The sequence below is a fragment of the Choloepus didactylus genome (genome assembly GCF_015220235.1).
Source record: "Choloepus didactylus isolate mChoDid1 chromosome 25 unlocalized genomic scaffold, mChoDid1.pri SUPER_25_unloc1, whole genome shotgun sequence".
In the NCBI taxonomy this organism is placed as follows: Eukaryota; Metazoa; Chordata; class Mammalia; order Pilosa; family Megalonychidae; genus Choloepus; species Choloepus didactylus.
The window spans coordinates 3,275,312-3,293,706 of record NW_023637606.1 but is presented as its reverse complement, the minus strand read 5'-3'; the positions used below and the strand labels follow the sequence as shown (position 1 = coordinate 3,293,706).

The window sequence follows — 18,395 nt, the reverse complement described above, 5'->3', positions numbered from 1 at the left end:
GCCCTGCTCTGGGTGACCCCCTCTCCTCCTGGCAGCGGGGGTCCCCCACAATCAGGCCATACGCTCGCGTCCTGTATGCAGCAGTGATTTTATTCCTGGGTCAGTGTCTGGAGACGGGACGTGGGGAGCGGGGAGCTCACAGATTCTCCGGTTATTTTTGGGGTGGGGGTTGGTCAGGGCAGGAGCCAAGGCTGGTCCCCAAATGTGTCGGTCGCTGCCTGAGCCCTGGCAGCCCTGGGGTCCCAGGCAGGCTGGTCAGGGAAGGAGGGGGAGCCCCAGGGGACCCCCCTCCCCCGGCCCTCAGCGGCCCTGCGCCTGGAGTCTCTGCATCTGTAGGATCTGACTGAGAATTCGCTGCACGTCCTCGTCCATCTGTCCCTGGGGTGGGGGGCAGAGAGAGCAACCCTGATGCTTCTGGACCCCCCCCACCCCAGGACCAGCCTCCCACTGCATAAATGGGGAAACTGAGGCATGCACCGCCAGGAGGCGGGGCTCCCTGCCAGACCTGCACCTGTGAAACTTACCTCCCACGGACTCACCTGGATGGCATAGAGCAGGTGGCTGCGGTACAAGGCCACCACCCCACTGTGCTCCTTGGCAGCCTCCTGGGGTGGGCGAGGGGGTGTCAGCAAAACGGGAGGGCTACCCCACAAGACACAGCAGAATGCCCCCTTTGCACCCAGAGCCTGCATTTCAATGGTAAAGCACTAGCACTACATCACCACCTACCAAAATAGCAAGATTTTCTGCCTGTGCCTCCCAAGTGCACCCCCATCCTGCCTGCCCCAGTCCCTCCGCTGGGCTCCCACACTTTGCGCTGTGTCGATTATACCCCCCACCCCCCACCCAATGCAGCCCTCACCTCCAGCTGCTGCTGCAAAGCCTTCACCTGGCCCCGCAGGGTCTCCGCCTCCAGGCTAGCGGGGGGCACTGGTTGGTCCTTCAGAGCCTCTTTGAGGCTGAAGACTTCTTTGGAGAGCTCTGTGATCTGGGGGAGGGGGTGCTGTCAGGCGTGGGGACCCCGTCACCGCACAGGGACAAAGGCTCGCCAGGGAGAGTACCATCCCGGGAATTAGCAAAATCCAGCCCGCAGCCCAAATCCTACCCTCCGCAGCTTGTTTTTGTACAGACCCCCAAGCTAAGAATGGGTGCTATATTTTTAACTGATTGGGAAAGAAAGCAAAACAGTCCAAAGCATCATCATATTCTGTGACATGTGGAAATGACTATGAAATTCACATTTCTGTGCCCATAAAGTTTTATTGGCGCACAGCCACACTCATTCCTTTACACGTTGTCTGTGCTAGCTCTTGCATTACGGTGGTGGATTTGAGTAGTAGCAAGAGACAGTCTGGCCCGCAGAACCTAAAATTTTGATTATTTGGGCCCTTTACAGAGAAATTTGGGGAAGATGACTTATTCTTTCTGACCTTCCGTTTCCTGGCATGTAAAATGGGGAGAATCACAGTTCTCACCTTAGTAGGTTGCTGTATCATGCACTGAAATCATGTTTAAGCTGTGCCTAGTAAACAGTAGGTGCTCAATAAATGCTGGACTTTATCTTTAATACTGTACATCAGAGGTTCTCAAAGAGGGGCAAATCTGTCCCCCTCAGGGGACACTCAGGCGATGTCTGGAGACATTTTTGGTTGTCACGACTTGGGGGATCAGGGGGTGCTCCTGGCATTTGGCGGGGGGAACCCAGGGAAGCTGCTTGACACCCTCCAGTGTCGAGCAGAGAATGATTCCAGAGAATGATCCAGCCCCACATGCCAACAGTGTTGAGGTTGAGAAACTACGCTATAGATAGGCCAGGATCCCTGCCACAACTTTATCTCCATTTTCCAGAGGAGGAGACTGAGGTTCAGAGTGGTGAAAATGACTTGCCCAAGGTCACACAGCAAGTCAGGGCTGGGTGGCTCTTTGTGCTAAAATGCCTGGGGCTCTGAGGGTCTTACCCACAGTCCTTTAATTGCTATGTAACTTCAACTCTGGAAGCCTCAGTTTCTTCATCTGGAAAATGGGGATAAAAATGCTTTCTGGGTCTTAGCATTGAGAGGAGATTATTAAAAGTGACAACATGTGAAAACACTCAACAACTGGAGGCTATCTTCATAACTAGTATTCCAGAACAAGACTTGGGAACTTGGGTTTGAACCCCAGCCAAACCATCGTGTGGCTGTGTGACCTGGGTTAAGTAGCTTCCCCTCTCTGTGCCTCTGTTTCCTCCAACGAGGATAACAAAAGCACCTGTTTGAATGTGAGGATCAAATGCATTAATCTGTGTTAAAACTATAGCCCAGGACCTGGCACACAGTAGGCACTCCATAGTGCAACTGTGGTACACAGCAGGCACTCCATAAATGCAACTGTGGTACACAGTAGGTGCACCATAAATGCAGCCATGGTTCACAATAGGCACTCCATAAATGTCAACATGGTACACAGTAGGCGCTCCATAAATGTGACTGTGGTACACAATAGGTGCCCCATAAATGCAACTGTGGTTACAACCAGTAGCTGGAACAGCAGCCTCTGTGCCGGGTTGGCTCAGTGGCTGTGGCTGAGTTCCCTCTGTTGTCTGGGCCTCTGTCTTCTTTCTGGAAAATGGGCTGATTTCTCAGCCCTCTTTTGGCTGGGATGTTCTTAGATTTCCCCCTACCCAGGTGAGGAGGGGGCCCCCGGCTTGAGCGAGAGAGAGGGGACACCCACCTTCTTGTCCTTCTCCTTGGCCTTGTCCAGGGCCTCCTCGGCACGGCTCAGGGCCTGGCGCGCCCTCTCGGCCTCGATGCGTAGCCCTCGAAGCTGCTGCTCGGCCGTGGCCAGCTGGGCCTCAGCCGCATGACGCTCACTCTTCATGAACAGGGCCTCCCGCTGCACCTGCGGCCCAAGCCCAAGTGTGACCCCAAGGGCATCTGGACCTCGAGGGCATCTGGGGTCTGAGGGCATTTGGGCAGCAAAGATTCCTGGCCCCCAGGGCTCTCCTGACACTCCCATTTTGGCTGAAGGACATTCAAGCATCACCAGTTTAACCTTGGAGCTCAGTGTTGACCTTCAAGGGTTTGACCCAAGCAAGTTCTGAAGTGCCCCTGGCTTCACAAACATTCCGACCTGTCTGGTCTACCAGCTGTGCATCTTTGGACAAGGACCTCAACTTCTCTGTGCTTCAGTTTCCTCGTCTGCAAAATGGGCATAATAACAACCTCCACTTCATAGGGTGGCCGTGAGGAGGAGAAAATGAGCAAATACACGGAATGTGCTTAAAATGTACCCGGCACACAGTAAGTGCTATATTCAGGTCGGTGATGTTATTATTATTGTTATTATTTATTATTGTTATCACAAATGTTCTTTTCTTTGCCAGTGGTGTGAAGGTTTGTAGATCTCTTACAAAATGAAAGGCATGCAGATGAAAGAACTGGATGAAAAGCAAACAAAGGTAAAAAAAGTTGATGACTGTAATTTCACAAAAATAATCAAGACTGGAGCAACTTTAGTTTCATAAAAATTTTGATCCTGGGGGAAAATTGGTCTTCATAGAAATAACAGTTCCGGGGGAAAGCAGATAATAACCCACAGGGGTTCCAATTAGTACAGATGGCTAATGATTAAAGAAAAGCAACACCTAAACTGATTAACAAATCAATCAGACTGTAAAATTGACCATGGAAAGAAGTGGCCACAAGGAAGGTAAATTTTAGAAAATAAAAAGGAAGACGAGAAGAATTAGGTTGGATTGTGAACTCTAAAAAGCAGATTGAGGGTTTAACCGGTTTAAAAGAGGTTGTCCATGGGGAAAAAATAATTCTGGCTATCATTTATTGAGCACTTACTGGGTGCCTGGGGCTCCCAAAAGAACTTTATAGAAATAAACCCTTTTTAAACCTCATGTGAGGTTTAAGAACTATTACTGTCTGCATTGTACAGATGAGTAGACAGACGCACAGAGAGGAAAACATTTTCCTAACAACAACTAGGGAATATGGCTTTGAATTCAAATATTTGTCAAAACAGCTGCCAGTTTTGTTTTGCTTTTTAGAAAAGAGATGGAGTCAAAATGTCTACCATCAGGGCCAAAAAATATCCCCTGGGTTTAAAAAAAAACTCAGCATAGAAGTCTTCTGGTTAAAACCAGTGAGACCCCAAATCTCCGGTCCTAATGTCCTCCTTCGAGAATGGCCGAAGGGTCAAAAATGATCAGAAGATTAAAATGACAAGGTCAAAACAGCCAGCTGAGGAAAAAACAAAAATGAAAAGCCACCACACGGGGCCAAAATGACCATGAGAGAAAAGGGACATTAGCTAAAAACATCAGGGCAACTCCCCCCTACGTGGGACCTGACTCCCAGGGGTGTAAATCTCCCTGGCAACACAGGAGATGACTCCCGGGGATGAATCTGGACCCGGCATTGTGGGATTGAGAACATCTTGACCAAAAGGGGGATATGAAATGAAACCAAATAAAGTTTCAGTGGCTGAGAGATTCCAAAAGGAGCCGAGAGGTCACTCTGGTGGACATTCTAACGCACTAGATAGATAATACTTTTTAGGTTTTAATGCACTGGAATAGCTAGAAGTAAATACCTGAAACCATCAAACTCCAACCCAGTAGCCTTGACTCTTGAAGATGATTGTATAACAATGTAGCTCACAAGGGGTGACTGTGTGATTGTGAAAACCTTGTGGATCACACTCCCTTTATCCAGTGTATGGATGGATGAGTAGAAAAATGCAGACAAAAACTAAATGAAAAATGGGGGGAAGGGGGGATGGTTTGGGTGTCTTTTTACTTTTATTATTTATTCTTATTTTTACTTTTTCTGGTATAAGGAAAATGTCCAAAATATAGATTGAGGTGATGAATGCACAGCTATATGATGGTGCTGTGAACAGCTGATTATGCACCATGGATGATTGTACACCACGGATGATTGTATGGTACGTGAATATATCTCAATAAAACCGAATTAAAAAAAAAACCATCAGGGCAAGAAGATCAATTCACTGCTCCTCAATAAAGGATTGGAGCCCGACCTCACGCCATATGCCAAGAGCTGATTCATTTGAGATGAGTCATGGAGCTCCTTGGGAAACAAACAATTCAGATTGGGGAACAGCTTTGTAAGGAGACACACGAAAAAGCATGAACCCTTAAAGAGAATAAAATGATGGTGTCCAAATGGCCAAAAAGGTTTTAAAAGAAGAAACACCACGTTAAAATATCCAGGCGTTCGGAGTGGCCACAGGGCTGAACGTCTGTTGAATTGGAGCCGATGGGGCTGGAATGGCCCGGAAGGGCCCGGGGTGGCAGGGTCAAAGTGGACACTGGGGTTCCCTGCGGTCACACTCACCTGGAAGACCTCAGCACTTGTCTTCTCGTGGCGCCGTCCCAGCTCCTCCAGCTGCCCCTCCAGCTGGGCCACGTCGGCCTGCAGGGCTCCCACCACGCGCTCATGCTCTGAGCGAGCCACGCTGCCCACACGTTCACGCTCCAGCTCCGCCCGCAGCCGGGCAGCCTCCTTGCCCACACTGACCACCTCCTGCTCCAGGCTGGCCGCCCGGCCCCGCAGCTCCAGGGCCTCCTCCTGCAGCTGCTGGTGCTCGGAGGTGGGCACGGCCCTCTGACGCAGGACCTCGGACGCCTCACGCAGCTCGGCCAGGCCCTGCCGGGCCTCCTCACAGGCCGCGGCCAGCTCCGTGGCCCGGGCCTCGGCCGCATCCCGGGCCCGGCCCAGCTCGGTGGCCACTGCCTGCTGCTGCTTGGCAGCGGCCGTGGCGGTGGACAGCTGCTCCCGCAGAGCCTCCAGCTCCCGGCTCTGCTCCAGCCGGGTCTCCTCCCGCCGGGCCAGCTCGGCCCGCAGGCCCCGGGCCTCCTCCTCAGCCAGCAGCTGGCTGGCCCGGGCCTCGTCCAGCCAGGCCGAGGCGGCCTCTAACTCCCGGAGGCGGGAGTCCCGGGCCCGGAGGTCCTCCCGGGCCTGCTCCAGGGCCGCCCGCAGCTGGGCAGTGTCGCCCCCGCCACCCCTGGCCTCCCCTACCCGCTCCTGCTCCCGCGGCTGGCCAGCCGCTGGTTCCGCGGCCTGGCACTTGGCACGGGACGCGGCTAGCTCAGCGGCCGCCTCCTGTTCGCGCTGCCGGAGAGCCTCCTCCAAGCCACGGATCCTGGTCTCCAGCTCTGCTTGCAGCTTCTCGGAAGTCTCAGCAGCCCCGGGGTGTAGGACAGGGCCAGTGGGGACGTCTGGGGCCGTGGCCTCTGCTTCCGTGGCCTCTGCATCCGTGGCTGCTGTGTTTGTGGTCTCTATGCCCGTGAGCTCTACTTCCGTGACAGCCACGTCACCACCCTTCGTTTCTGATCCCTCCACTTTCGTTTTCGTGGCCTTGGCTCTGGGGGTTTCTGCCTCTTGGAGAGGCGTCACTTCTGTGGCCTCAGCCTCCGTGGCTTCTGTCTCTGTGGCCTGGCCTTCCGTGGATGCTATTCTCAGAGTCCTGGCTTCTATGGTGCCAACTTCTGCAGCCTCCTCATCTGGGGTCTCAGCTCCGTTAACCCTGGTTTCCGGAGCCGGGGGGCCATTCAGCTCCGTTTCTGTCGGCCCATTTATCGTGGTCGTGGCTCCCATGCCCTGGCCCGGCCCAGCTGCTGCCTCCTCTTCTCCGGGAGCCCCCTGGACGTCCCGCTGCTCCAGTGCCCGCAGGGCCTCGGCGTATTGCCCAAGGAGCTGGTCAAACTCAGCCCGCAGAGAGTCATAGAGGATCAGAGGGACGGCCTCGGCAGAGCCGTTTGCCTCCAGCTCGTCCTTCTCGAAATTCTCCAATATCTGGGAGGTTGGGCAGGGAGGTGAAGAGGCCATGGGAGTATGGTGTGGCCTTCCCACCTCCCCTGTTCCTGATTGACTGCCCCAGCCCCAGGCCTCAGATCTGCCCCCCTCGGGCCTCAGTTTCCCCACCTGGATCTTCTCCATCAGCTCCTGGTTCTGTCTGGTGAGCACAGCCACCTGCTCCTGCAGGGAAGCCAGGAGCTCCTGGACTGGGGGGCTCGACCGCTTGGAGAACAGTGCCTCGGCCCCTGAGCATATGGGGGGAACAGAGTCAAGCCCTGGGGAGGGGGTCTGGGGTCTGGGGCAGTGGATGGGAAACCCCAAAGCAGGCTCAGGCATGTGGAACGAATAACGAGTGAATGCAAACCTCCATCCCAGGAGCAAAACCTCTGCACACCTGTGGTCTAAGGCCCCCACCTCCCCGGGGCCCCAGGAACAAGGTATTGAGGTGCATCTGGGTCCCCAGTGTATGTGTGGGGGATGGCGATGGGGGGCTCACCTGGGAAGTCGGGCAGCTCACCCTCCTCGTCCTGCAGAGTGGCCACGTCGTAGCTGGTATTTTCCCGCTCACTCTGAGGTGCACGGGGAAGGAGTCTGACTCGGGGTCCTGCCCTGTCTGCTCCCCCAAAACTCCAGAGTCTGACCCCCCAGGGACATCTGACCAGCCATGTTGGGCCCACATGCATTTATGGAGTGCCTACTGTATACTAGCGCTATACTGGGTATCCCAGGGAGGGCACTTACCAGCCCGGATCGCTGCCCTGGGTGTGTGCAGCCCCCAATTTCAAGGTGTATGTGAATGGGGGGCGTGAACCCCTTGACGGTGTGTCTGGATATGTGGTCATGTACGTGTGTGTGTGTCAATTATGTGTGCAGACGGCTGGCTGCACGTGTACTGTTGCTTCTCATTATTCGCAGATTGTGTGTTTGCAAATTCGCCTACTTGCTAACATCGCGTGTGACCCCAAATCCAAACTCGCAGGGCTTTTGCTGCCATTTGCGGCCGGATGCAGAGAGGTGAAAAATCGGGGTCACTTGACACCCAAGTTCCCGGCTAAGATCGTCCGAGGCCACGCTCTGCTTTCTTGCTTCAGCTCTCATGCTGTAAACAACCGTTCTTTTCACGGTCTGTTTTATGGCTTTATTTTGGTGATATGGCTGTTTAACTTTGCCCCCAAGCGTAGGGCCGAAGTGCTGTCTAGTGTTCCTAAGAGCAAACAGGCTCTCACGTGCCTTACGGAGAAACCACGGGTGTGAGATGAGCTTCCTGTAGGGAAGGTATCGGGCTGTGGGCCGTGAGTTCAATGCTAACCAATCAAAAATATATGTTAAACAAGGCGTCTTTAAGCAGAAACACACGTAAGACAAGGTTATATATTGATCGGCTGACAAAAGTGTCATGGCCAAAGGCTCACAGGAACCTAACCCTGTATTTCCCCTGGAAGCAGTGGGTCAGTGTTCGCCAATCCAGCGTTTGCAGCGACGTTATAGAATGCAGCTAGCCCAACTAAGGAGAATCGGCCATAGTTGTGATTGTGCGTGTTTGTGTGGTTTCATGGGCGTGTGCCGCGGCCCCTCTTCTCCCGTGTGTGCTCCAGTGAGCGCATGTGATTATTTTCTGGGTGTCTGCTGTGTGTGCCTGGTTGTGTTTCGAGTGTGTTTGTTTTTGTATTCCAGGGTGTGCTTGCGTGTGTGTACATGATTATACGTGCTCGACTATGGCTGTCCCTAAGTATCCATGTGTGTGTAATTATGAGTTTTGAGAAACAGCTGGGGTGCGTGCCTGTGTGTATTTGTGGGTGTCCCCTGTGTGTGTGATTGTGTGTGTGCAATCTGTCCATTATGTGTGTGACTGTGTGGGTCCTGGTGTAGTTGTTACACAAACATAGCTGGAGAAAGACCCTCCCTGCCCAGCCCCGGCTCTGCCCGAGCCCCCTGCTCCCCACAGGGCCCACCTCCACCCACCTCCAACAGGGACAGCCGGCTCTGCAAACTTTCCACCTCCCGCCCCAGGTTCTCCTTCTCCTCCTGCTTCTCTGCCAGCAGCTGCTGTAGCTCTTGAACCTGGTGGAGCAAGGAGGATGGTGGGTGGGAAGGTGTGTGTCTTGGGTGGGCAGCTCACCTCTGGGCAACTTACCTGTCTCTCCAGGCTGTGGAGGGAGCTGGCTTCGGCTTCTTGCAGCTGATGGGGAGAAGACGAGCAAGGAAAGGGGTCAGATGCTGGGTTTGGGGGCCCCCCTGCCCGGCCTCCAGCTTAGCAGCCTTCCCTTCAGTCCACAGATGGCCACTGAGCACCAACTACACAGCCAGCCCCCAGGTCCACAAGAATTTAATGAGCAACTACTACGTGCCAGACAAAACTCCGACTTCTCATTCGGTACTAAATATTGACCTATTACGTATTAGGCACTGTTTTTTGCCTACTAATTCATCCTTCATTCCTTTCTTCTTTCCTTCCTCCCTCCTTCCCACCATCCCTTCCTCCATTCCAGGCAGAGGGCACAGCCTGTGCAAAGGCCCTGGGGCAGGATGGAGCCTGGTGCATTTAAGGAACAGAGAGGAGGCGAGTGGCTGGAGCAGAGGGAGCAAGGGGGAGAGGGGAGGCAGGAAAGGTAAGGAGGGTTCTTCCCCTGTGATTCGTGGCCCCGGGCCTGACTCTGCTGTCCCTCACCTCCTGCTGCCTCCGTTCCTGGTGCTGCTCCAGGCCCCGAATCTTTTGCAGGAGGCGGCTCCTCTCCTGCCGCAGCCTTACAATTTCTTCATAGGCGTCTCGGTCATCCTGCTCCCACACCCACCCCGGGACCCACTGCCTTTAGATGAGGCCCGAGGGCTGTCCCCCTTCCCACGTGCAAGACGGAGCACCTGTCCTCCCCCAACGTGGGGTACCCCCATTTCTACCCCCTATGCCTGGGGCTTCGCTCACCGGCACAGGGACGCTGGCTGGGGGCTGAGGTGCCTTCCGCTTCTTGGGACCTCCTCGCTTATCGTGGCTGGACCCAGAGTTCTGAGGGTGTATTCGGGGGGTACAGGGGTGACCTGCCAGCCTCCCACCCAAATCAACCAACCCAGAAGCCCTGATCCTACCCCGACATCCTATGTGACCCTTATCTCAGCTGAAAAGGGGACAAGACAGCATTCCCTGAGAGTCCCAGATCTCACTCTCTACTCTCTGCCCCTCTCTTGGCCTTGGTACTTCCCCCCAACTGGTCCACACCGTCTACAAGTTTTCTTTACCTGTGGAGCTGGGAGAGGGGAAGAGGCCAAGTTCTTGCTCCACAAAGTCTTCCCTGACCACTCCAGTCCTCCCCAATCGCAGTTCTCTCCATCACCTCGTCCCCCAGCTCCCCGACTTGGCCCCATCTCCCCGTGTTCTCCTCCAGTTCAGGGAGTTATGGACGGAGGCTGCTGCCACTTGGTGGCAGTGTACCCCGAAGGCGATATTTTCCCCAGGTGGGTCCTCCCGGGTCACAACACTGGGGAACAGGTTCATCTCTTCCCTCTCTTCCCCCAGAGCTCACGGGGAGAAGGTTGTGTGTGCGTGGAGAAGGGGGCTCACTCCCTGTTTAGGGTTCATACCTGAGATGACGCCTCGCCTGAGTCATCTTCTAGGAGGGCAGGGGAGAGAGGGAAGCAGGGTTAGGTACAGTGTCCTGGGGACCCCATTCCCAGCTCCAAGAAGACATTGGTGGACCCTTGAGACTTTGGGGGGTTGGGATGGGAATCCCAATTCTCCAGGAATCAATACGTTTAAGGTACAAATTCATCATCTTGGCAGAATGTTGGTTGGGGGCGGAGGGGCTTGAAACGTTCAAAAAGGAGAGGACAGTGGCATCTCCAGGACTGAGTGGATGGGGTCCCAAAGATCCAGGAAATCACAGAAGACCCCAAACTATTCTAAATACTTGGGGCCCCTTGAAACTGTCCTGAGGAGAACCAAGGGGAGCCAGGAAACCTCCTATAATGCAGCAAATGGGGGGTACCTTGACATTAGCTCCAATAGAGAGGGGTGGGGTGACTTGAAACTGCCTCAAAGGAGATGGGAGGTGCCGAAACCGACATACCACTGGGCAGTGAGGGGCGCTGGGCCGCCTCCTGCAGGAGGTGCAGGATGAGCTTGTCCCCGGCCAGGGCACCATAGTGAGCTGCATCCTGCCCCAGCGCGTCGGTGATGCCCGGCTGGGCCCCACCCTGCAGCAGCACCTCCACTGTTTCAGGGTTGGCTCCCTCACAGGCCAGCATCAAGGCCGTCCTACCAGGGGGAAGGGGCTACTGAGGGGGTGAGACCATCCCCGAACCCCCACGCCCTCCTCAACCCCCAGGCCAGATCAGCAGAGGAGGAACCCAGAGAGGTTAAGACACTTGCCCGAAGTCACACAGCACACAGTGGACTGGCAAGGAGGAGAGACACTCACCTGCCCTGCAGGTCCTGGTCGTTCACGGCAGCCCCCTGTTGCAGAAGGAGGCGGCACAGATCTGTGTGACACATCTGAGCTGCTATAATGAGGGGTGTTGCGCCCGACTGGTGGGGAGGAGGGACAAGACGGGCCATGAGCGGCCAACTCTGGGAGGAAGGGAAGCCCCTATGGCCTCCCCTGAGCTTCACCCCAAACTTTCTCACGTTTTGCAAAGAGTGCCTGGGTTGCAAGGCCGCCACTTGGTGGCAGCATACCTCGAGTGCAGTATCTTTCCCAAAAATTGTCCCAGAGGCTCACCCGATCTTGGGGGTTCAGATGTGCCTTGAAGGAACAGAGCAATTCTGAGCAGGAGAGGCAGCCGCCAGCCGCTGGGAAAAGAGAAAATAGAAGTAAGCAGGGCAAGGCTTAGATGTTTTTTTCCAGAGGCCTTTGTCTGGCTGTAAGTCTTACCCTTTATTTCATGAGAAATTCCCACCTCCCCTGGGAGAGCAATAACAAAGGCGTGATTCCCATTCTACAGATGAGGAAACTGAGGCTCAGCCAGCCCACGGCTGCTGTGTGGACAGGGCCAGAGTGTAGACAAGGAGACTCACCTGGAAGCTGTCCAGTCTAGCCAAGAGCATGGCTTCTGGCATCTGTGGGATCGAATCCCAGCATAATCGAGGTAGATATAGGCTGATTAAGTCCAAGATCCATCTTTCAGTCAACAAACTCAACCTGAATATTAGCTATGTGCCCGAGGGGAAATGGGGTTTTGTTTGCTGCCGCATCCCCAACCTTCTGAAAAAGGCTTGGCACACAGGTACTCAATTGTTTGTTGAATGAAAAACAAACCAATGAACCACTATAGTGTGGACAAAGGTAGCATCACCACTAGGTGGCAGTGGTGATTTTTAAGCAGGTGAATAAAACCCCAAAGCAAACCCAAATTTATTTTGTGTTTCCAAAAGAAGAGATGTTTCTGGACTCATCCATGAAAGTCTGCACAGATGCTGGGCTGGGGTTCTGGCTCCAGGAAGGAGTTGGGGTTTGATGATTACAAAAGAGGCTGGTTGTCTAGTCTTTGGCCAACGTGAGATTCCCTGGGAGTTCTTCAGAGGAAATTAAACTCGGGCCCCCCCCGCCGCCCTCACCATTCTGACCAGATCTTGCATGCAGTAGGCTGCGTTTTGGGGTCAGATGACCTGGGTCTCCCCTCCCCCCCTTACTCGCTGTGGGCAAGTGACTTAGGCTCAATGACTTCATCTGTCCAACGGGACAATGGTCCAAGGATGTGAAGGGGTCGCTGAAGATTCACGCTGAGCCCAAGCGCCTGGCACACAGTAGGTGCTTGGTGGGGAAGGAGGAGGACAAGGCAGGAAGGCTCATGGCTGGTTCCCAGGGACCCGGCGGAATAACCAGCTCCCAAGCCTGGCACCTCCTAGGGTGCCCAGCACCCACCTGCATGATGGAGAGCTGTCCACCCACTGCTGTCCACGACATCCACCATGCAGGAGGCCTGAGGAGGGGGGCAGATCAGTGGATGGGGGGTGCATCTCTCCTCCACGCCTGATTTCTCTAGGCCCCTCCCCACCCCCACCTCAGGCTCTGCTGAATTTCGGGCTCCTTGTCTCACCCCTTTCTCCCTCCCAGCGATCTGCGCTGTGGAGCCCATTTTCTTACACACACAGTGACTTTCTTTGCTTTATTGAGGGTTGGTGAGAAAAGGGAATAGGTGGGAGCTCAGAGTAGCTGGGGTCCGGGGAGTAGCTGGGAGCTCTGAAGGTGGCTGTGGTTCAGAAAGCACCCAGGGTTTGGGGAGAAACTGGGGCTCCAGAAGTATCTGGCAGTGGGGGTATATATCTTGGGTGTGGGGAGTATCTGGACATTCAGGAAGTATCTGGTTGTAAAGGGAGTAGCAGGGGCTCAGGAGTAAAAGGAATCCAGAAATATATAGGATTCAAGGACAGTCTGTGAGTGAAGGGAGTTACTGGGGGTCAGGAATGGTAGGGGCCAAGGAAGTATCTGGGTTTCAGGGAGCATCTGGGTTTTGGGGAGCATCTGGGGGTCAGGGAGTAGCTGAGATAAGAAAGTCGATGACCTGCAACAGTTGCTTCAAGCACTGGGGGTGCCCATACTTGGCGGCCAGGTGGAGGGCATTGTAACCTGAAAGGGGGAAGAGATTTAGTAGAGCTCCAGATACTCGAGGAACGCCCAGCTGCTCCCCAAGCCTGTGTCAACGATTGGTGACAATTTCCCTAGGTCTAGCAATCCCTCAAAACCCAGGTACTTCTGAAAAACCCTGCTGTTTCATGTGGCCAAAGACTCCCCAAGACCCAGCCAGTCTGTGTCCCAGACCATCCCATCTTAGCTCCACTGCACACTCCTCAAGCCCTATGACTCAGTTACTCCCCATGTCCCCAGCTACTCCATATGCCCAACTACACCCAAACCCCAACTCTGCCACCACAATTCAGTTGTTCCAGATGTTCCTTCTAACCCATGCACCCACACTACTCCATGCGAGAGCTATGACCCCGTCTTTGGTGTTCTACAAATCCCCAGCTGGTCCATAAATCTTGGCTGGAATGTCTGTTGTTTCCAAATTTCAGATATGGCCATGTCCCGTGACTAGCTACTCCCTGAGCCCCAACTACTCTCTCTGGTCATGCATTCTTTGTCATTTACTCCCCACCCCTTAGTTAAGTCATATACCAGATTCTCTTTTTATTTCAGCTACAATCAAAAACAGCTTCAGCTACTCCACCCATCCCAGCTACTCCCCCAGGCTCTATTTCTTTTCCTGCCCCAGATACTTCTCAATTTCAGATACTTCCATACGAGCAGTTTCCCTCCAAACTCTGGGTATTCCTGGGCCTCCGTCATTTTGATTCCAGAAACCACAGGATTCCCCTAAGCCTAAGATACTTCCCCCAAGCTCCAGATACTCCCATGTTCCAGCTACTTTCTCTGACTCAACTCACTTACCCACGTTCCGCACATTCTGGCCAGCCGCAAGTCTCTGACTCGCCTTGCTTGGCACCAGTGGGTCTCTGTCCTTGGGCACCGCAGCCTGACATGCCCCACGCCTCCCCGGGGGGCAGGGCAGGGAACCCTCCTTTTCGCATTGGGGGACACTGAGGCCCTCAGGCCGGGCACCCGGTCTGAGCTTCTCCGCCCTCCCCAGGGGCCCAGCTGGCAGTACCTGCCCCGTCCACACTCATGACGTTGGCTCCTTGTGCCAGCATCACCTCCAGACAGCTGGCGGCACCCCTCATGGCCGCCAGGTGGAACCTGGAGGTCAGAGGTCAGGGGTCAGCCACCGAGAAGCTGTCCCAAGTCACTGAGCCCCGCCAGGCGATGGGCACTCACGCGGACTTGCCCTCGGGATCCAGCTTTGTGGGCACCAGCCCCTTGCGGGCAAGGAGGGCAGCCACCCGCGCCGCGTCGTTGTTCTCCACGGCCTGCAGCAGCCGCTCGTCACTCTTGCCCCAGTCTTGGCTCTGAGGGACAAAAGCCAGAGGCGCGTCGGGCCGGGTGGGCCGCTGCTCCCACCCCACGCCCCACCACCACCATCCCTGGCAGGGGCTCGGGGCTCCCATCATCCACCCTGGGCACTTGCCTGGCACCTCCCTCTGGCTGCTGGCTTCGGGATGGGGCAGGGGCTGCAGGGTGGGCAGGAGCCAAAGTCTGTGGGGCTGAGCCTCAGCTGCGGGTGGGTGGAGGGAGGTGGTCCTGGGTGGGGGCCTGAGACTGTGTCCCCCCGAGCCTGAGCCCCCCCCCCAGCATCTGTCCCCAGGACCATCGCCTCATTGTCCAACTAACACCCACTGCCAGCGTCACCCCATTAAACCAGATCAGCCCTAGCATCTGCTTCTAAAAAGCTGTGCCCCCTACCCTTAGCCCTCCGCTGGGCCCTTAGTGACAAGCCACCTGTGACTTTTGGAAATGTCACCCCGAGCCATATGTCTCTCCAAACTACCCTCCGAGGTCTCCCCATCTGAACCCCCAAAAGGGCTCCCTTAAAAATCCCTCAGAACTGTCCTCTGTCATCTGTCCCTCCATGTCCGTTCCAGAAATACCACAGTTGTCCCCCCAATTCCCAAGATCTGTCCCCCCAAAACTGTGGTCTGAAATGCATTCCCAAATGTCTCCCCCCAAATCCTGAAGTGTTCTCCCAAATCGCATCCCCCCTAAGTGACCCCCTCATCTGTCCCTCCAACTGTCCCCTAAAATGGCCCCCTCCCAAAGACTCCCTCAAAACGTGCTCTGAAACTCTCCAAATGTCCAAAATTCCCCCAAACTGTCCCCCCAAATGTCCTCCCCGTTGATCCCCCTTTTAAATGACTTCATCTGTCTCCAAACTGTTTCTTTCCTTCTGCCGACCTCCTAAATGCCCTCTAAATTCCCGTGTTCCCCTCTGTCCTCAAAACTGTCCCCCAAAATGTCCCCTAATGTATCCCCAAATGTCCCATCCTCCCCCCCACCCCCCGGAAGCTGCCCCCAACCTCTGTCCCCCCCACCCTGGCTACCCCACCCATCCTCCCGGGTCTGGAGTGGTGGGGAGGGAGGTCTGGGCCTTGGGCCGCGGGGAGGGACGCGCAGGGGGGAGGGGAGGGGAGGGACCCCGGACCCCCACCCCGCGGCCGCGCCCCTAGCCCCGGGCCCTACCGCGGAGGAGGCGGCGGCGCACAGGCACAGCTGCTCCATGGCGTCCAGCGCGCCCGCGGCCCGCAGGGGCGGGAGGGAGAGGCCGCGGGCGCGGGAGCTGGGCCGCCGATCCCCCCCCACCCAGGGCCAGGCCCGCCCGCCCCCAGCCCCGCCCCCAGCCCGGGCGCCCCTCCCCCACGGGATGGTGACGGGTGGGGGTCCCCCAGGGGAGGGGGGCCGGGCTGGGAGGTGGGGGCGCCGCCCCCGGCCTGACCTTCTCACCCCCAGGAGCTCGGGCACCGCACCTGCCTCCGTTCGTCTCCGCCTGCTCTGGGCCCCCGGGGCTGGGCGGGGGTCTCCTGGCCTGGGACCTCGCTGTGCAGAGCTATACGGAGCCCCTCGCTGCTGCCTACGCCGGGCTCCCGCTCCCTCACTCATTCACTCACCTGCTCATTCATTCGTTCATGCCTGCACACCTCTGGGGGTCCAGCTAAAAAGACTGAATTTGAATCCAGGCCTCCCACCCACAACCCACCCACCCCCATTTGGGCCAAGATACTTACCTGCTTTGGGACTTGGCTTTTCTCATCTGTGAAATGGGCTCAATCATAGAGCCTCCCGCAGAAGGCTATTGGGAGGACTTAAATGAGATACTATGAGTGAAGCCCTCAGCAGTATACAGTGAGTGCTCAATAAAAACTATGATTCACTCATCCAAGAAAGATCCGCTTGGGCCCAGGGATAGCACTAACACTGGGTCCTGGGGACACGGGACGTGGGATGCGGGGCAGTGTAGATAACCAGTAAATTGGACTGAAAGAGGCCAGGGGCCTGGGTTCTGCCTCCCCAGGGCTGGGAGGGTCTGGCTGTCCTTAGACCCCAAGCCCCTCAGGGGCAGGGCCTGAGCTGTTGGTAAATGTTTGCTGAGTGAATAAATGACTCATTGTCGGTCCATCAGGAAACACATACTGTGCACCCACGGGCTGCACTGGGTGTTGGGCCTCGGGGCGACCAACACAAGATGTCCTCGCTATCCCCTGGGATCCCCGGAGACACAGATGCGTGTCCACGGATTTATGAACCAGGTGTGGCTGGTGAACCAGAGGGCTCCTGACATGATCTGGGGAGTCAGGGAGGGCTTCCTGGAAGAGGGGGTGTCTGAGCAGAAAAAGAAGAAAGGGCAAGAATGGAGAGGCAGCAGGCATGAAAACCTGCAGGACTTTGTAGATTGTGTTTAGGGAGAAATTGCCAGCCTGTACCCCGGTGGTCACCTCTGCGTGGTCCCCCAGCTCCCACCCTCGTCCCCGCAGTCTGTTCTCCCCACAGCAGCCAGAGGGCGCCTGTGAGCACTGAGTCAGGGCCCGTCCCTCCTCTGCCTACAGCCCTCCATGGCTCCCACCTTCCTTGAGGGAAAAGCCCAAGTGCTCTCTGCAGCCCACCAGGCTCTGCACGCCCTGCCCCGTCCCCTCCCCGCCCTTCCCTCCTCCCACTCTCCTCTGCCCCCACCCCTGACTCTGTCCTAGCCATGAGGGCCTCCTGCTTTTTCTTAAATACAGCAGGCGCTGTCCTGCCTCAGGGCCTTTGCACTGGCTGTTCCTTCTGCCAGAACACCCTTCCCCATCTACCCACATGGCTTTCTCATCTTTCAGAATCAAACCACCTCCACCCAATCACCTCACCATTGCTTGTTTTATTTCTTCTAAGCATTCATCACTCTCGGAAACACCTTTGTTTATTCACTTGCAGATCTGTTTCCCTTCAGTCTCAACCCACCCCAGTTCCTGGGATGCCAGCTCTACCACGAGGGTGGGCTTTTCCCCTGCCTTTGCCCCGGGGCCTGGAACAGCACACAGCAGGCGCTCAACAGATATGCATCTGGTTCACATTTCGGGGACCTCTTCTTTCATTCAATAAAAACATTTATTGACCACCTGCTGGGTGCTGGGCATGCTGGAGGCCCTGGAGGAGGCTTGGTGGCACACACAGAACCCAGGGACAGCACTGTGGCTTTTGAGCAGGTTGGTGAAATTTTTAGAGGAGCCTGGGAGCTGCCAGGTGGAGAATGGATTAGGGGGAAGAGTGAAGGAGAACTGGCAGTTTGCAGCACCAGGGAGCCACATATGGTTCTGGAAGGAGGGGATGGTCCACTGCATTGACATCACTGCAAATTCACCAAGGGGAGATGTCAGCAGAGGAAAAGACATTGGGATTAGAGGAGAGAGCAGGGATGAGTGAAGGAGACTGAATATAGGAGCAAAGACCCAGCAGGGAGGCAGGTGGGGGTTGGAATCCAGCTTGGCCATTTTTCACCCACTGTGTGACCTTGGGCAAATCACTTGCCCTCTCTGGGCTTCAATTTCTTCGACTGCCAAATAAGACTGATAACAGAATTTACACCGGAAGCTAGGGTTTCTCAGCCTGGGCACTGTTGGTATTTGGGGCCATCTGTGCTTCGCAGAATTTTAAGCAGCACCTCTGGCTTCTACCATTGGGCCCCCAATCATGACAATCAAAAATTGCCCATAGATATGTCAAGTGT

General features: G+C 55.5%; 1 protein-coding gene across 8 annotated transcripts; it reads right to left on the bottom strand.

Moving 5' to 3' along the window:
• Nucleotides 1-76: 76 nt before the first annotated feature.
• Nucleotides 77-15,986, bottom strand: ANKRD24 (ankyrin repeat domain 24). 8 transcript variants are annotated; one of them, XM_037824068.1, is made up of 21 exons: nt 15,878-15,986; nt 14,829-14,915; nt 14,579-14,709; nt 14,412-14,500; nt 13,308-13,372; nt 12,668-12,725; nt 11,525-11,595; nt 11,225-11,331; nt 10,874-11,061; nt 10,389-10,417; nt 9,736-9,816; nt 9,484-9,591; nt 8,950-8,994; nt 8,778-8,876; nt 7,312-7,384; nt 6,942-7,060; nt 5,352-6,812; nt 2,713-2,880; nt 863-988; nt 525-642; nt 77-378 (listed from the first exon to the last, which is right to left on the bottom strand). In XM_037824068.1, the coding sequence occupies exons 1-21, from the start codon at nt 15,914-15,916 to the stop codon at nt 152-154; spliced, it is 3,489 nt and encodes a 1,162-aa protein (XP_037679996.1). In that variant the 5' UTR covers nt 15,917-15,986; the 3' UTR covers nt 77-151. The 8 variants fall into 8 exon arrangements, with proteins under 8 accessions (XP_037679996.1, XP_037679997.1, XP_037679999.1 ...); XM_037824069.1 differs by having other exon boundaries at nt 540-642; XM_037824070.1 differs by having other exon boundaries at nt 152-378; nt 525-686.
• Nucleotides 15,987-18,395: the final 2,409 nt, after the last annotated feature.